The 19,739-nt window shown below is 40.1% G+C and overlaps 1 protein-coding gene across 1 annotated transcript in view; it reads right to left on the bottom strand.

Annotated features, from left to right (window-relative positions):
• hs6st3b (heparan sulfate 6-O-sulfotransferase 3b) overlaps nt 1-18,229 on the bottom strand; it is a 61,178-nt gene extending 42,949 nt beyond the window's left edge. Inside the window, exon 1 of the mRNA XM_029459849.1 lies at nt 17,209-18,229. Coding sequence (XP_029315709.1) covers nt 17,209-17,756 — 548 coding nt within the window. The 5' untranslated portion in view covers nt 17,757-18,229. The remainder of the gene's footprint in view (nt 1-17,208) is intronic.
• Nucleotides 18,230-19,739: the final 1,510 nt, after the last annotated feature.

Genomic DNA, 19,739 nt, shown 5'->3' with positions numbered 1-19,739 from the left:
GAATACACTCACACTTCATTTACTCTGTGGCTGCACCTTAATGACTCTCATGGGGAAGAGCACATTTCCTTTTTTTTTTGCAGCTCAGCAGAAACTTCCTTGCATTTTACTGCTACACTATACGTATGCCTTTAATCCATATGTAGCAGGGCTGTATCAGCAAATGTCAAAGTACTTGATTCAAGGTGTTCTGAATGAATATATGAAATCTAATTAGAAAACTCAAAACTGTCATTTTACTGGTGTAAATGCAAAACATTGAAATTGGGAAACTGTCTGGTCACACATCACAGCTTTGCTAGTCGACTTATTTTTTAAGCAAAAACTCCGGTTCCAGCTTCTTTAACATGAGAATTTGCAGCTTTTCTCTGCTTTATATTTTGCTTATTTTCATCATTTATTCATCTGAAATAAAATATTTGATTAACTGTTTGAACGAATGAATTGTCCTGATATTGTGAAAAATGAACCTTACAATTTATTTAGGATCAAGATGTCATTTAACTGCTTTGTTTTTGTCAGACAAACAGTCCAAAACCCAAAGATTCACTCATAAAGGCAGCAAATAATCACATTTGAGTTGCTAACCCTAACCCTAACCCTAACCCTTGAAAAATGACTTAAATCGTTAAAATAATTTTCTGTTGATCAAGGAATCATCGTAGCTTAATTGAAAGTGATCATCGTAACGGCCCTGGAACACATGAATGTTGTGTTTTTTGTAGAACACAGCCCTAACTGACATAATTTTACCAACCCATTCTAATAACGTGTATTTATGAGCTGAAGAAAAGAAAATCAAAGGCTGTTATATTCCTGCTGCTGCTTCGGTGCGCGAGCTCTGCCAAAATCTCGGAGCAATGCTGCAGGCACAATATGCCACAAAGAACCAGAGCCAAATTGTTCGTCTAAACAGTTTTCACTAGAGAAAACGGAGGTTAACATTAACTATGCGGTTATATTTCGACCTCTATTGAATAACTCCCCAAAGTTTTGCCAATTAAGTGGCATTGGCATGCGAGGATTTGAGGACAACATCTTTACACTTTCTCCCCTCTGGCATTTCGTACACTTTCAAACATATAGATTTTGCCCCACAGGGGAGACGTTATGGTACCTGCTTCCAAATTACTCACATAGGCTTATTCCTCGAACACAATTTCAGGGAAAAACACACTGGATTTGCCGCTAGTCATGACAGAAAAGCTTAGTGGAGGTAAATTTGTGGGCAGGGTGGGAGAGCTGCCAGCTTCCAAACATGCAGTGCACTCAGAGAGTCAGATTTACCGTCTGCGCTCTTCTACAGGCTCTCTCTGTGTTCGTCCTGTCTCCAGTGGCTGACTGAAGACCTTGCTCGCCCAACAAAAACACAGTCAGAGATAGCTCAGCCAGCCGTGAAATTGATTTTGTATTAACAAACAAGGGGATCTGTTTCTCCCACACTGTTAATCAAATCATTTCGAGGAATGAGGGGAAGATGAGAGTAAAATCATTAACTTCCAACAGTAAATCAGATTCACTGCCAACCTGTTGTCCCATTAACCCTGAAACCTGTTCAATAGCTAATTAAGGCAATTACTTCAGGCATGACACGCCAGTTAATCATGACTGACTAGCCCATTTATAGTGGTGGCTTCATTACCATTGGCAGCACTCATTGATTGCCCCCCCCCCCTTATTCCCCACACACACACATACACAACAAAAATACTGAGGATAAAACGTGACTGTTGGTTAGTCTCCCACCCATTGTCAGGGCTACTACAGGGATGGATGAAGGAATCAAAAAAGATCAGTACAAGTTGTGTGATTAGACACCCGATGCTCGATCTCCCATCAGGTTTTTAATGCCAGATATGATTTTCTGATATTTTTGGGCAGAAGAGATGTGACTTGAAATTAGTGTTGGATAGGGTATTACATGCCGCAAAGGTGCCGGGCAGTAATTGGAACATTGGGGTTTATGGTCACCTTAACAACTTGGCCACCAAAACGGTCATTAAAAATCATTATTTTCTAGAAAACCCCCGCACAAGATCACTTTTAAATAAATAAAAAAAAAATTATTGAATAAATAATAAAATGAAAAACGGTAGGCTATTAAATAAACTAGAAGGGCATTCACAGAGGGCAGACAATTTCCTAATGTTAATGAAAATGTAAATCTTCCCTGTGATGCGGATTCGCTCCAAAATGTCCTGGTTTCAACATTATTGTCACTTTCATAATGTTTTATGAAAACGTCAACGTAGCAGTGAAACGCTAAGCGGACAAATCTTCTAATCTGGGGTTGGCTTTTAAAAATTGCTTTGCATTTTTCCCTAAAATTCCCAATGGTTCATTTGTAAGTTATTCATATGATTATTCATTTCATAGTGCCTTCTCTTTATTTCCTATATTGAACATCCCCACAGACAATTAACGGCACTCAAATATGTTTGTGACAGTTTTGACAAAATTCAGATTCAACCGGAACCTGGAAGATTTGTTGTTAATTCCAATCCCACAGAAAAGATGTTAATATGAGCTAATATAATAAGTACCTGCTGTACACTCACTAATTAAATCCTTCCAGTAATTGTATTCAGAACATGTTTTAAAAGAGTGAAAAAGAAGTGCAGATAAACCTGGGACCAACATTTTTGTCCGAGCCCTTTGTCTCGGCCTGTCTGGAGCTGTCTGTGGTGCTGAACAAGACTTCAGTCGCTCTCTAACAGTGTGATCAGTGTGCCCTGACACCTTTCTTGTCAGCAGTTCCCATCCCGCTTGAGGGACTGACTCTGACGGATAGCGACGCTGAGGAAGGCCCTTGTAGTGAACTGTCCTGAGTGTGAGTATTGATTTTCCTGTTTGTCTCCCCTGACTGCGGCATGGTGGAGGCTAGCTGAAAATGACTCCCTCAGCTCTGACGCCCATTCCTCTCAGCTCCCCTCAGTCGCCTGTAAAGACAAGCAATACTGTAGCCTGATTCTGTATGTGCCAGGTCATCTGCTGCAGAGTATTCAAGCTGGTCAGAGTCTGCTCATCCTCTCGCAGTTAAATGTCACTCTCTACCCTCCACTGCATATCAATAACTGGGCCTGGCACTGCAGGACAGCCATCTTGGTTGTTCCATTTCCATTTGGAGCCATGAATATAAATTTCTGGACGCCCTGCCACTCATGTCAACACAAGCGGGATTTTATTCTGCTACTGTTCCACTGAGCTGAGGCTTCTAAATGCTGGGTGACATTAAAAAAAAAGCTGCACTTACTTCTAGGTAAATTTCCCTGTAGCTCTCATATAAAACCAAAAAAAGGAAAAAGCTCACCTCACATGCACACTGCTGGCACAGCTTTGACTTTGATCCACTTTCACCAGACAACAAAGCAGACAAATTTATTGCTGTGATTGCAAGTGTGGTGCGTTAATTAAAAACAGCAGTGGTTACCCTCGCTTAGACGTTGTTTGTCCTCCTAACGTGACAAAACACAGGCGCTCATCAGAGCCGCCAATAAACAGGCGTCTGTTTGCTCTTACTTATCAAGCATCAGCGTTAAGGTCCTGAGGGAGTGTGAGGTTCTGTGCCTTCGATTTTAAACAATTACACCAGGAGTCAGACGTGTAAGCTCACTGGGTCACATTTTCCATTTCAATGTAAATGTCAGACTGATACATCTTGTGCATTGACTATGGACAAATCTGTTGTCTGCGGTGCAGCAACGTTTTCATGTTCTGTTCACACAAAATGCAACGGTTGCAACAGATTACATGCAGAGAGAATAACAGGCATGAAGTGATGTTGTTTAATGGACTATAGAGAAAAAGCAATAACCTTCTTATGGCTCCATCTGAGTGGAAACCAGCAGCTCCCTCGCCAGCTCACACAAACTGAACAACGCTGTAAATCGACACAAACCTGCGCAGACTCAAAGGCCCCTGTAATTCTAGAGATCTCATATGCGGCTGACTATTTTCCAAAAACTTCAAACACGCGTCCAAATTGAAGACTTCACATCTCTTCAGTAATTGTAGCTTTTAGTGTATAATAATCATTTACTTCACCTTTCACTCAGCACAAAAGGAGAGCCCTGCTGCACAAAGGCATATTCTTTTCCAGCCTTTAAACACGACCCCCTACAGCTAAAACCATTATCATTGCTAATGTCAGTTGTTAGAGGGTGTGAGTGCAACCTGTACATGTAGATGCTGGGGGCCTGTAATTAGGGTGAATGTTATGTCCAAGAAGAAACAAGATGCCTGTGAAAGTATAACAAGGATGTGCTTTGAGCACGAGGTACTGTCATAGATTCATTTTGTAACCTTCCTTCTAGTTCAAACAAGGCTTGCTCTTTAGAGAGCCAGCACTTGAGCATCACACGCTGCTGGTGGGACCCTCACTATCATCCCCCATGTAATTTGATCTAAAGCGGATTGAATTATTTAGTGATTTCTACACAATAATTCACATTTTCAACCCAGCTTGTTTGTATGGAATAGGAACTACAAAAAAAAAAATTCCTTTAGCCCGTCAAAGAGATGGTTACAAAAATCTCCTCATAGAATCCAAGAGGCAATAGACAACGAAGAATATGTTGATTGCACAATGTATTGTCTGTAGAATAAGAAGCATTTAGATTGGTTCTCTGTAAACCTCGCTTTAAAATGCATTCTGCGTTCTCCCTTTCACAACTAAAACGCTGGACATACACACTACATCACTGCCGACCAGGAGATCATTTCACTAAGGGGTAACTCAACAAAATAGTTACCAGTAGTAACAACCGTTAACTGTGGAAACTCCACCAGGCAAAGGAGCCTTTTGTCTGTCAGTCCAGTATTGATAAGTAGGTCAAGTATGATTTATGAACGACTAAATTACACACTCACTTGTAATTTAACCCACAAGAGCTCTTTTGTCCATTCATTTAATTATTTTACTCCATCATCCTCACTGTTAGACACTAACAATGTTGAGTGCATTGTTGGACGAGGACAGACAGTGAGGTGTGGAGGTAGAGGCAAGCTATGGGAGAAGACAAATAGAGCTGGCTGATGATTTTGAGATCCTGTTATGAGGTGTTTTCTAGAAAAACTATATTTGTGAGGTGGCCTCAGACAAACCAGACCAACACCATCACACAATTTAGTTGGGTGCATGGTTTTGGCTGTGACACCCGTGGATCTATGGGCTCTGTTAAAGCCAAATGCCGTGTGAAGACAGACAACAGCACTGTGTGAAAAAACTAATTCCCCTCATTTATTTCATTGGCCAGAGGGCTTTGGCATAAAACGCAGATTTGTTGGCAAAATAGTTGAAGCTGGCTCAACTTTTTTTCGCAACCCAATCCAATGTCATCCAGCAAAGGCACTGCATTGGCTAATAAAATAAAGGGAGGATTACTTTGTCCCGTGAACACTGTGTTTCTACAGTTTGCCCTTCATTGTATCAAAAGATCAAATGAAATGTATGTTATTGTCTCACCTGTGCCTGAAACATTAAGCCTCCCCACTAATGTAGCCGCTTGTTTTAGAACTTGACTCCATGATGTGACACAAACACCACTAAAGGCTGTGACACAGGATGAGGTTGAAAAAAATACCACAAAGGATTTCCCAAAGACTTATCCCAAAGTATCTTCAATCCCCCCCTCCCTCCTTTCTTCTCTGTTCTTTGCCTCTTACTTTTTCTGTGTAACATCCCCCTCTTATAGAGAAAATGGATGTGGTAGCGCTCAACAAGGCTCCTTTTCGTGGACCTGGATGGATTGCATGTAAGCGATGAGATTGGTTTCAGTGTTCCCTGTGGACTGAAGCCTTTGGTGCTTGGTGATAAATGCCTCCTGTGTGGTAATACAGTGTGATTAACGGACACAGCCCAAAGCCTGATCCCTTCTCTCCCTCCTCACCGCACCTGAATCAATCATCTACATGGAAAGGCCACAGTCTTGTGCTGGAACAGCTGCTTAGAGCTCAGCTCTCTCCTTTCGCACTTTAGGAGAGCCGAGATGGCCGAAGGACTCCTTTTCAAACACGGTGAATACAAATAGTAAAGCACACACAAGCGATTTCAAAATCATGTTCAATCTAATCAAGTTTTAAAACATTTCAGGTGAATCTTACAGTAGTTCTACTTTAAAGGTGGCGTCTAGTGACATATTTTAAACACATCATTTGTCAACACACCTTTATCCTTGATAACCCTTTTTATTTCATTATATTCTGTGTGAGTGCTAAGGAGGTCCCATAAAAATGTTTTTAAGTAATCTGAACATTGATATTTATGAGAAAAGAATAAAATGCTATCAGAAGTCACTACAAGACATAAGACACAACTGTGTGGTCAAGTAGATACAGTAAGACCTTGCGAAATCAAATAATGCTGCATCCTCAGTAATCATCATATACAATATCTTCCATGCATGTTTTGTAGTTTTTTATTTCTGTAAAAATAATTAAATATCTAAACTTATAAACCTTTGTTGCACCCACTTCCAAAACGTCCTCAGAATGAACACATCCGTCCACTCTTGTAACACTCAGATGACAAGACAAGTTGAATTTAAAAGAGTAACTCGACCCATGGAGCAGATTTGATATTATATCTGACATTTAAAAAAGAAAGAAAGAAAGAAAGGCTTTGGCAGTAGTTTTACAAATAGCCGTGAAACAATATCATTGTGTGTGTGTGTGTGTGGGGGGGGGGGGATATGGCAGTGGCATAAGCAGTCAAATCAATCCCTGAGTATTTCTTTGCGAGTCGATAGAGGATCCAGGTTAGGCCCATTAGTCATGTTGGCACCTTGCATTGCATTCCCAGGCCTGAAACGACGCTGCAATTTCTCTGCACATTGTTGCTAAAAGCTCTCAACACACCCAAATTGACTTTCGCAGCACACTGGCTTTTATGGGTGTGTGTGTAAAAACTTGGAATCAATGATAATTTATGTCACACGGCATTAATATGCATCGGTGTATATTCCATCTTGAAATATTTAACAAAGGCATAATGTGCTTCTTGATGACAGCGAGGGAAAAGCCATTTGCTGATAATTCATACATACTGTTCGAAAGGAAGCACTCAAAGACACTTAATATTGTTCCTGCCTCGGTAACTTGTTATGATTCACAGACATGCCTGGCATTACAAGAGAAGCAAATGCCTCCAGTGCTAGGACAATTTCCTCTCACCACCACCCTTGGAGAAAAAGTAAACAAATTCCCAGCTCGGATTCCAAACATAAGGAGGGGGGGGAGGGCTTACACAGAATGATGAATGAAGCATCGTTCAGTATCCATAGCAGAATAGAGACTGATGAGAAGTTTAGTGATCCCTGGATTTGCGAGTGGGATTTAAAGCTCTGTTTTGTAGCCATTCGTCTGGCACTTGGAGAGATCTGACTCGTATTGAGGGACATTGGATTCCTATGATGAGGTTGATGTGCTGTATCACGACACGTGCTGGGACATAATGCTATTTGTTCCACACCAGCACTCTGTGATGCCACAAGACGTTACTCTACTCTCCGGTGCCGAGCTGTTGTTAGGAAAGACTTTCAATCCATACTTATTATACTGCGTCCTGGGACCCAATTTATACTGCAATATTGTCTGTGGTGGGGAACAGAAATTGATCTAAAGAGGGAACTCCTTTTCCAGTGGGAAATAAACTATTTTTCCATTCATCATAACATTCAATATCTGATGTTCTCTGCCTTTAAACTAATCAGAAAACCTAGAGGATGTTAAAATATATAACATAATAGACAAGTCTGGCATAATTGACATTTTTAAGTAATAAATATTGTTTCATAAGATTGTTTTTGTATCAAACATTAATGAAAACAAGTATCTGCCATTAATCATGTGCACTGCCGATCAAATATCTATAATGATTTTGCAAAATAAAACAGGACCTATTTATAAATGCAGGAATTTAAAATGCAATCTGGAGCGCAATCTGTTCAGTGAGATTATTCAAATCTCTTTCACAGCGAGTCTGACTGATGCCGCAGCAGAGGGAAGATGCAGAGGACACCAGCAGTAAATATTTTATTGATTGAATATATTTTATGGATTGCTGTTTTATTATATGCCGTTACTAATTTTGGTATACCTTTACCTTTCAATGCACCTTATCCCTCTAGTGATTTTCTGGAAGTGTTTCATTTTTGACATATTTCACCACATCGCAAGCTAACACAGCCCTTAACAACATCAAAACATTGCGATTTTTATCCCACCAAAAGCTGGGGTTGCACACTCTTGCAAGCGAGATTAGTCCGTGTGAAGGTGACTCTACCTGTGCTTACACTTTAAGTGTGCCAGGTGCTCAGTCAACCTCTGAATCCAAATTGGGGGGAGCAGTGTGAGGCAGGCAGCCTCAGCTAGCCTCCCCACAGATGACCTTTCTCCAGGTTGTTATAATAAATCAGTTACAGCGGCAGTTATTCCTGGCACGGTCCTCTTGTCAGGCCTTACAGGTATCAATTGAGAAATAACACAGCCAGGCACCTCTGCTGGCATTTTCCATGTCAATCTGTCAAGTAAAGATGCGAGTATGAACAAAACGCATGCACACACACAGGCAGGGAAGGAAGTTCCGTTATGAATTAACAAAGAAGGGAACCAGGCCTGCCTTGTTAATGTGGCTGTTGAACATTTTTCTTTTATCTATTTTCTAAGTTCCCTTGCAGTGATTCTGCCAGAAAGCATGTATTATATAGAGCATGTATGTTATTGGGTCTTGCATATTAAAGTGACACTTAAAGCTAAAGCCAGCCAAATTTTTTTGCAAAAGCACAAAAAGCTGTAGCAGTAGTATGTCTTCAAAGCGGTGTATTCATGAAACTTGCTGATCAGGCAGCTCTTGATCAGCAAGATTGTAAAAGTCTTCAAGTTTTGCACAATTACTTTTTTTATGGACTGTTTATAGAGAACAAGAACGTTCTTTTCTCAATTAGCGGGAAAACAGAGCCAAAGTTAATTGCCCCTCTGAAAATAGGATCATTTGAGCGGCTCAGCCACTAGCCCTCTTGAGGACATTAAACACCAAATCTCTGAATCTCTGCAGCAGCTGACTCATTCTCTGCACAATGATGACTACATTTAACCAAATCAGTGTGAGGTGCTTTTTGCTTCTCTTCTTTTTTTTAATTTAGTCTGGGGTGTGATTTCACACTGATCAAAAGCTGACTGGGAAGTAGGAGTTCAGTTCCACGACAGCACGTCTGGGATCTGAGAGTTCATAAAGCAAAGCTGTTAAGAGTCAGAGCGAGGTATTCATCATATGTCACGGCATGGATCAAATTAAGAAAACTACATATCCGAGTCAAGCCAAAAACATTTAACAGCAGGATCGTCACATTGTCATGGCTTTTCGGTGACGAAATGCAGTGAGAAAAATGCGATAAATTGCAGCGATTCAACATTTTCTACCAGGATCTAAGTCTACACACCGGCTTCCAGAAAACTGTGACACAAGGGTTCTTGCCAGCCACTCGAGCAAAATGCCAAGTTTTAATCACGCTACAAGAGCTGAATCAGACAATTGGAGATTCATATTTGCCGGACCAGCAAGTATTTGACAGCAGCATCAGAGAAGCTGCAAGTCTACTCTGGCAAGCTGCATGGCTTTCATTACCTAGAGTGGCTTTTAGGGAAAGGGAGGTAAGCCCCTTCCATACTACATCTCAAACCGTTCCAAGCCAAATGGACAATGACAAATACCCACAGCAACTCAAACACAAGCAAAGCTTTTTATTTTCTCTAAATGCAAATATTGCAGTGGCCTATAAGGGCTCAGTTATTCAATCAATGTGCACCGAACGATAATGTGTGACGACACTGTTTGGTGCATCATGTATCAAGTAGCAGATTTCCGCATAGAACTGGAACACTAATCCCCTTTCAAATAGAAGAGACATCACATGGCAACAATAAAATATAATCTTCCTAATAGTGAATAAAAACTTCTGAAAACTGGGAACACAAAGTACTACACACCTTTACAAAGATCAGCATATGTGATATAAGAATTACAAAGAAGACCTCAGAGATTGGAGTCAATGCCAACTCGTTGGTTCTAGTTTGTCAAATAATCATAATATAATGTCTTACATGTTACATGTTTTTTTCTGGAGCTGGATGGAAATATGCAGTTAAATAAAATGAAAATGTTATCCTAAAAATCAAACCAATTATATACTTTCAACTTCTATAATCAGCTTTCTGCATTACTTCCTGCTTTACTTGAACTGAACATTATTTATTTAAAACTGCAATAATTGATTTTTGGCCACTTGGGTGTTACCTACTTACACACTCAGAAGATATGGACCAACATGGGAATTTATTTGGAGTCATGTTTCTGGCCACTCAATGCATGTATGACCAATATGTCTCTCTCTGGCAAAGACATATTATATCAGTATTGCATAATGACAACCAGCATTAGTGAATGTATTATTTTTTGTACTATAGAAATATTTTCATTTGGATGTTAAGAATGTCAATTAGTCAAATGTAATTAACTGAAAAAGGTCAATCCACTTTATTATTTTGAGAAGAATACTGGCTTTATTTGAATATGCTAAATACTTTCCTGTGAGGAAACTGTTAAAAGTTTCTTTTGAAAGATAAAGCACTTTTTTTCTTCGTCTGCATAGTCTAAGTTGAATCACATTTAATGACTTCCTTGACCGTTTTTATTTTCTTTGTCATGACAGTGAGCAAGTGCTTGACGTATGCTGTTGCTCTCTCTGTAGAGGTAACACTTAATTATCAAACCAACTGGATTACCGCTCAGGCCTGCTAGCAATGACGACTTGAATTAATGACACTTGAAAAGCAATCTCCGCGTCCTGGAAGTCCAAGGCCTGCAAAGGCACCCGCACCTCTACACATCATAAACACCACATCGTTGGGATGAGCACTTTGCCTCCTACACCAGACCTGTAAATCTGCTCAACTTTCCCCCTTTCGAGTTCATCTGTGTTTGGAGGGCGTCCAAATCACCCTGCTGCTTTACTGTGTCTCATGGAGGTCCTGCACTTTCTTTAGAGTCCCTGTCCAATAGACATTAGATATCATTTCCAAAAAAGCAATTAATACATATAATCATTAAATACCTTAAACCTTCCACACCTGATCTTTTTGGCAAGTTGTGGACAGCACGGACATGTCATCACCTTTAAAGTTGATATGCAGTAGTGTAAGTCCAATATTGACTCTTGTGTCAACTGCTAACCCTGTTCACCCTGTTTGGTGCTGAGCAGGTACTGTACCGTACTGTAATGGATCAGCCCCTTCCTACATCCAGGCCATGGTCAAATCAAACACCCCAGCGCTCTCACTTCGCTTTGCATGGGACCCAGATACCACTCAAATAAAACCTGCCTGTTTGCTATGCTGGCTCCAAAATGGTGGGACGACCTCACCATTGATGTCAGGTCAGCAGACTCACCTGTTTCGACTGCACCTCGGCGATTGAGAGAAAAATAAATATATACATATTAAACTGTTCTTTGCACTTACATTGGTTTGGCTTATTTGTAGCTAATAGTTAAATTCATATTCTATTGTTTCTGTATGTTGCACTTTTATTTGGCTTATTTGTAGCTATTGTTCTGCACTTAAAGGATTTCACCTATTTGAAGCTAAAGTACTTGCAAGATTCTTGCTGCTCGGAGTTGTATCCTCATGATTGCTTGCACTTATTGTAAGTCGCTTTGAATAAAAGTGTCAGCTAAATGATCTGTAATGTAATGTAATAATACTGCTGCCAGCTATGAGAGCAGTGAACCAAAACAGTAAAGCTAAAGATTCAGGTGATAATTCTATGTAGGTTCTTTAGAGCGACGCCTTTCACATTACCCGCTGTAATTTGATACATTGTCATTATAAAAGGATATTGATTATAGCCGCTTTAAAGTGTTCCCAAAACAAAAGCACGTTCCTACAATTCTATGCCAATTGGGCAAACTCCATCTGATGAATATTGTGTGATATGATTAAAAGCTCCAAAAAGGAGATGATTTTCTCAACTGCTATTTCCAACTATGACCTCCAATATGATGGATTGAGAACAACAATAACGACAATAATCATACTCAGCCCACATATTGTGTAATGAAATGAAGACTCTACACCACTGTTGGCTACATCCACATCAATGTAAAATACGATTTCTGTCTGCAAGCTGCAAGTTGAAGTTCATTTGGGTCGGGTTTTGTAATGACTCCCTCCCACGTGCTGATTCAGGGAGATGCCCAACATTGGTAGATGTCATGCGCAGGTAGCAGATAGAGAGATACAAGCATGGTTCAATGATACAAGCTGTAAATGGCAGTAATTGCAGCCCTCTCTGCATCACTTATTATGAATAAAAAATGAGGTGGGGTGTTATTCAGCAAAGGATTAGGGCACATCATTAATGTGCTATGTAAGCAATAACAGTCTATTAGTGCTCCTGTAGGGTTGTTGTAGAAACTAAGGGAATGTGAATATGTTATTTTTATGACTGGTGGAAAAAAACATATTGTAGGCAGAGGCTTTAATAGTTTTGCAGTAGCCGTCATTAATTTATTGGATACTCTAGCTTAGCACCCATTAATGGTAATACTGGTGACCTACAACAGACTGGAACTGAACCACATCAGGCCATAATGCACACAAGACTTATTCTTCACCTCACAGAGGACTGACAGCAATTAGGGTATATGATCACTGTAAAGTAGCATTTAAATCAAACATACAGCAACTAAAATATAACAAAACGGCTGATAAACATCCTTCAGTTAGTGACATCATTAAGACGGCAAGGAATTCACAGAAAAGTCACAAATTAGACTAGTTGCCCATTTCTGTTCTATATACACAGCTTTTCAGTCCACATAACATAAAAACCTCGAGGACACAGTAATCTAAAAGCATCATTATCCAGAAGGACATCCTCTGTCATTGCTACATAGGCACATCTCTCTCTCTCTCTCTCTCTCTCTCTCTCTCTCTCTCTCTCTCTCTCTCTCTCTCTCTCTCTCTCTCTGTGCTTCATCAAAGGAGGGTATCGAAGAGCCTCTGTACTCTACTCGTGTTTTGGCTTTGGTCTCTTTGTACTTCTGAACTGAGCATTCATTATGCATAGGCAACAAGAAAGTTGCTAATGAAGATTTTATAATTGATAAAAATGGCAACATCAGCATATACATAAAATTACCATGAGGCCACAGTTAAAATGGGAACAACGATCATAAAATGGAACAGGAAAAAAAGCTGTACTGTCCAACACAATTAAAAAAGAGGTTTAATCATTGTATTGGTGTGGATGTTTGTGGCCTTTATCCAAATCATAAATTCATGTACCTGCTAAATATGTAGCAAGTGGATGACACAATAAACATGACTCCTGGGGACACGGATAAGAATATGAACAAATGAACTGTTAGCTCAGTGTCGGCTGCGTCAGCTTCATGTAGTGAAGTCAATTTTGTTTATCTTTTCAAACCCAAACTTGAATTTCTAACAATGCATAGTGGCAAGATTTTCTTAAATACAGCTGAAGGTACAGAAACAAAGATGTTTGTTCGCAACTAGAAAACTAGATGCACACACACACATTCTGTAAGGCTGAAATCTGATAAATATGTGTTTATTACATGAGTTTCACACATGTTTTCATCTTATTTCTTATTTTTAATTGTTAACCTGGCTGGCTGAAAAATGAAGTTATATTGAATTGAACTAAATATAATTCAGGAATCCAGGGAGAGACAAATTGTTTTGGTACTATGCCAGACAGTTCAGGAGTTATGGTTTTTCCTTTGCCAATGACCTCATTTCTCTCCCAATTTCATTGAAATGGGTTTTGTAGTATTTGAGATATATTGTAATTAACATATACAACACTGCATAATAGATTTTCCTCTAAAGTGAGACATTCAGTGAAAGGACAAAGACAGATATGAACCAAATTCAAATCAGTTCAACACGTATTCAAAGGCTGAACATTAAATGTCACCAAAATACCACCGTTAGAAATGTTGTTGGCTAAACAAACTCTTAATTCAGTCGACAAATCTTGTGTTGTCCAGCGTCAGACACACACTGCAGTACATTAACGGATGACCCTGATTAATTCTATTCGTTTGATATGTCAACAAAACATCCAGTTTCCACCTCAATGCATGTCAATATGAAATATAGGCTTTGATTTGCTATTAAACCACATTATCAAAGCTATGAAGAAGAATGTGGAATAAATTACTAGCTCAGGTAGAATCAGACAAACAAACCAAGCACACACTCTGGGCACTAAGAGGATGAGGTCACCTCAGCCAAAGTAGCAATCTCTCTATCTGTTGTACGAATGACAATGCGCACGCACAAATGTTTTCGTGCTCTGGTTGAGTGACCTCGTGCTTACATGGAAAATGCTTCTAGTCACTTTCTTTGATGTGTAACAAAGGCTTCAATGGCTCTGCTGCTAATATCTTAAATGGCTTCTTGTCATACATTGTAGATATGTTGGTATTTGCTCATAAGGGAATAATCTGAAAAGTCATAATACTCACATTCATACTGCACATGGACAGAAGTCTATCACTGCTGCTTTATTCAAGGCGTATAATGTATGCTTCACTGTAGGGACTCCAGGCTGTATGTTTGATAATCAAATTTCCTCACCTTGGACCTGCAGCCATAACAATAAAGCTGTGTTGTTGCTTTTTTTTTCATCTCAGTGACATCAATTCTGACTGCACCACGATGGAAATTAATATTGAAGTGAGAAACCGAATACGCTCCTTCTTATTTCAATGGAAAGCAACATCAAATAAGTATCTGGTACTGACCTACGATCTTTTACTACACAAGAAAAACAATTCTGAAGACATGGTTTACTCAGTCCATACTTTATGCGTCTACATTGTGAAAATCAGCTTCTTGTTTTGTGACCCAGTGTCAAAGTAAAAATACTGTATATCTACTCAAGACTCGAGACCAAACAGTAAGCTAATGGAGCCGCAACAATCAGAAATAATTCCAGCAGGTCTCCTCAGTGCAGGCCTCGGAACTCGCCTGAGAGGAAAACAACCTGCTCAACAAGCCATCTTCATGCAGCAGACAAAGTAATGCCATGACGCTCTCCACATAACAACTTAAGAGGACAGCACTTAGAGGTATGTTTATCCAAAAAGCCCCTGAAGAGAGCCAGGCTCACCCGCTCCACTTCTCCCTTGACTGACAGCAAACTCCAGAGGAGCCACGCCGCAGGACACGCACACTGATCCAGTCTGACACACCTGACCTTTCCAGGGCTGCACGGCTGGCTCACCGTGCACCCTGCCCGGCTGAAAAGGCCATACACTGCCACGCAGACAGTGCCATCGCCGCCCACCTCGGCTCCCCTTACTGCCAGCTCAAGAGCTGGCAAGGTGAATGCCTGGGACTGCGGAAAGGCAGCCACTCAATCTGAGAGGCTCTCAACCGAAAAACAAGGGTATGCCATCTGAATTTGGCAGTGATATATGCTTGGTATTCCCCATTGTACCCTTAGGTGGAGTTAAGATTTTTGTAACAAGTGGGTTATGTATTACAAATTACGCATTTTACTGTACAAGGGTGCTTTTTTTTTTTTCGTTGACCCGATACCATTTAAGATATTTTAATGAAGGCATTGCTCATACACAAATGATTATGAATTTGCATAATACTGTTAGTCATCTCGGTAAATGTGTCGTGTGCAGTGGCTGGTTAGTGAGGGGGTCTAACATAGTGTGTCTGCCAACAGTCTTGGTCGAGGCAGAATTATCTCAGAATAGATGCTGCGGGAGCCCACTAAAGAACAAGGGATGGGAGGACTAAGTGCAGAATAGATGTTGCAGCTGTGAAATGAAGAGCTGTCGCATCAAGTGAGCACTTTCCTGAGTAAAGGAAACACTTGGCACAGCAGAAATAAATCATGTGCTCATGTACTTCAGTGTAAGATTGTTTTTTTCAAAACAGAGAAGGAAATTCTTGTGTGCTTGTGACATTTGGTCAATGCTTTTCCCACATGTGAGTATCTTTGAGGATTTGCAACTGACTGATAGAATTTTAACGTGCTATTTTAATGAATAGACTAAAATAGAATGCAATTTAAAGAATCAAACTGCATTGAAAAATACACATCTACTCGTGAAAACACACACACACACACTCATGCAGTTAATTACAAGGCTGTCCCCTTTAGTAATTGTACTGCATACATTACATCACATTAGTAGTAAGCTATTGCAAATGTCTTTTCTACTGCAATTACAACAGAACAAATTGGAGAGATAATGCAAGTAAAATTAACTGGTTTTCCTCTCAGATTACTTCTGTGCATCTAATCCAAACATTTTTGGATAATTTGAAGTCCTGAGATAAAATGGCATGAAACGTGATGCAGCAGCAGTGCACCTGTTCTTTAAGCCAACAAGAACACCTCATCAAGGGACTTATCACACAATGCAGGGGGAGTTGTGTGTACTGGTGTATGGGCAGGTTTGTGTATGAGACACCCTAACTTTGGACGATTTAATCAAACAGAGTGATACCCTCTATCACAGGGATGAAAAGAGAATCTGTCGCTCACCCTTTAGCTTATCCTTATGGATTCAGAGTGTGTGTGCTTCAATACAACTCTCAGTCAGTTTTCAATAGGTGCAATTGGAGCTTTGATCCATTGACAATGAAAACACCACAGTGTGCCAGAACACTCGGACTGCAGACTTACAAACATCATTTCTGATGCGAAAGGGGAGTTCTTTAAATGCTTCAGTACAATTGGTGAAGGGCGCAAATTGGCAGAATAACAACACTGGCACAGCTGGGCAGGAACACGTTCATTGTGAGCACAAAGGCCAAACAGATGGTTTATATGTTTGAAAGTTTAGCAAAGTTAAATATATTTATTACATTATCCCCAGTCAAACCCACTTGTGTTACACAACCACCTACAACAACTTGAGTTGATTGCTGGGTGATTGGTTGCAGTTAATTGCCTTTTTACAAATCAGTGTAGGTATTGTTTTTGACTTCCTGACTAAACTACAGTATCACTCCAGTGGAAACACAATCCCATCCATTACTGCTCACCTAACTGTTGTGTACTCTGCAAATTAACAGCAGGACACACAAATTAGACTGTTACATGTATCATGGGGGCTCCAGTGTATGTGTCTTGCATGCCTGTTTGTGTACATTTACCTTTTATTCCTCTGGGCCTCCTTCTTATCCATAATGACAGGCACACAGTTCGTTAGCTCGGTCCAGTCTGCATGCAGTCCGCAGCTCCAGCCTGTAGAGAACCGGGAGAAGAGCCAGGACTCCTCTTTGCCTGGTCGGTGACATGTGCATTTCTTCTGACCTGGTTTGCAGTCGCACGGCTGCTCCAAGCGAATATTCCTCACCAAGTGCCGCCCGAAAGTGGTTCCTCCGGTCTTCTGGATGTGCAAAAACACTATCACGTCGTCCCCTTTGATATTGAACTCCACGTGTCTGTCAAGGTCTCTTTCTGTGAAGTTGAATTTCGACGGTAGTTTAGGAGGGCTGTCATCCTCCAGGTCTTGATCTCTGTAGAAATCATCGCTGTCCTGGTACGGGATGGAAAGTAGGCTTACCCCCCTTAATTTCTCCTCAGCCTTAAAGTGGCATGAATTGCTGCCAGCGGGACATATGTACTGGTAACCTATCATAACAAAAAGCACAGCTAAAATAGGGACCAAGATGAGCTTACTGGATCTTTCATCCATCATATCAAGATAGTGTCTTCATTCCATTACTGTGAATAATAAGTAGTACCCATGGGTTCTTCGGGGATCGATAGGTTAATGCTCCATGCCTCAGAAAGACTAAAGGTGCCTATTCTTTAGGTGCCACATGTTGATCAGATAACACCCTCAGAAGACACATAATCTGCACAAAAGGAGAAGTCCACCTTTTGGTTTCTAAAATACTGCACGCCTTCTGCACTGCGCTGGATATCTTGTCCAAAGTCAAGAGTCATGGCATTCAAATTTCCGGCTGTCCAACTTCTAAAGCCAGTGTAGAGCTGCAACCGTGCCGACGACTCCCATACTCCGATATCAAGTTCAAAATGAAGCAGTTGATGATGAGAGTTTTTTTTTTAGATTTCTCCCTTCTTTCTTTTTTCTCTCTCGTGCTGATCCCGGTCTAAATCGCAGTGTGGTTCATTTCGGTAGTTCGGGCTGGATCCTCCGGCAGCATCCTACAGCCTCCTCGGCAGTCTGACTGACTGAGCTGAAGCAGAGCTTTTGAGAGGATGCTGCTGCATCCGAGCCGACAAATATGCGTTACGCTCTTGTAGTGGTTGGGCTGGGAGAGCTCTATATGTTGCATCCCATCTCGTGCACCCCATAATCTTGTGCAAAGCCAGAAGCACACGGACACTGAACTGGGACAACATGCAGATTTTAAACTACATAAATATCAAATCCAGAGTAACTTTTTTGAAGCGCATTCATCCGAGTGTGACCTTTGATGATTACAAAGAAAGCATTGGTCTCTGTGCTTATAGCTAGTTGCCAGTGCAAGGATACAAGCGAAGCCTTTTAAATAGCCCAATTTAAAGGCAAATATCTGCACACAAAAAAGATGAACAAAAAGAATAAGAAAGGAAAAAGTACCCTAGGCTACTGTTAGAGAGACAATTAAAAGTGAAACAGCTGGTTTCTCTGCAACACTAGCCTAATGGTTATAGTCACAAATCCCTTGGAACAACAACACATTTGTATATATATTTTTATGTATTTTGTTATTTTTTGATTAACTGATCAGCCACTTCATGTCCCTAGTGGACAAAAATGGCCAACGTTTCAATTGATATGAAATTAAGAAAGCTTTAAATTAATCTAAAAAGTAATACCAAAATTGAGTTTACTTTAAGAATAGGCTACTCCATCAATTGTATACACAAGGATCAGTTTACTGGCCATGGTTGCATGATGTCTTCTGTCGCTGTTATTGTTATCAGTGTTATCTCGGTTTGGAAACTTGGAAGATTTTGTAAAAAAAATAATCTTCACAAGCTGGGTTCATGCAGATCCTAAGAACTGGGAGCGTCTAAGATGCTTTGGAGTTGCCAATTTGGAAATAGTTGAATCCAGCGGGTTTATTTTGCTCCAGATTATCTATTAGGATATCTCAGCCTCTGGTGCATCAATTTAGACCTTATTTTCTCGACCCATTTCTCACAAATACAATTGGAAATCTGATACTAAATGAATGCACAATCCCTCAATACCCCCTCAATGTTGATGGTTGGCTGTTAGATTGATATACAAATGTTTTTTTTTAATCCAAAGTAACAATTATGATTAATATATATTAAAATTAGTTAGGTTATAGCCTATGTCAAGATCATTTCCCATAATAAAGACTAACATATCTTTACTGTAACTTGATCTCAGTCCCACATAACATGTCAAATACGTGTTAAAAATTAATCATGCAGTGTATAATTACATTGTTACAAATACATTTTTTAATTCAAAATCCTAAAAAGTATTACGATTATAAATGCAGGAACTTTACTTGCAAAAGAGTATTTTTACTCTGTAGTATTGTTACTTTGTTAAGATCTGAGTACTTTTTTACAGAACATCTGGGCTGCATGTTACATCGACTCTCTCAGTACACAGCAGTGTAACGTTAGCTGCTGCAACATGCTCCAGTGTTTGCATGTTACATCGACTCTCTCAGTACACAGCAGTGTAACG

This window comes from Cottoperca gobio, chromosome 21 (assembly GCF_900634415.1).
Source record: "Cottoperca gobio chromosome 21, fCotGob3.1, whole genome shotgun sequence".
Lineage (NCBI taxonomy): Eukaryota > Metazoa > Chordata > Actinopteri > Perciformes > Bovichtidae > Cottoperca > Cottoperca gobio.
The sequence above is the reverse complement of the archived record's forward strand: the minus strand, read 5'-3'. Positions and strand labels throughout refer to the sequence as shown.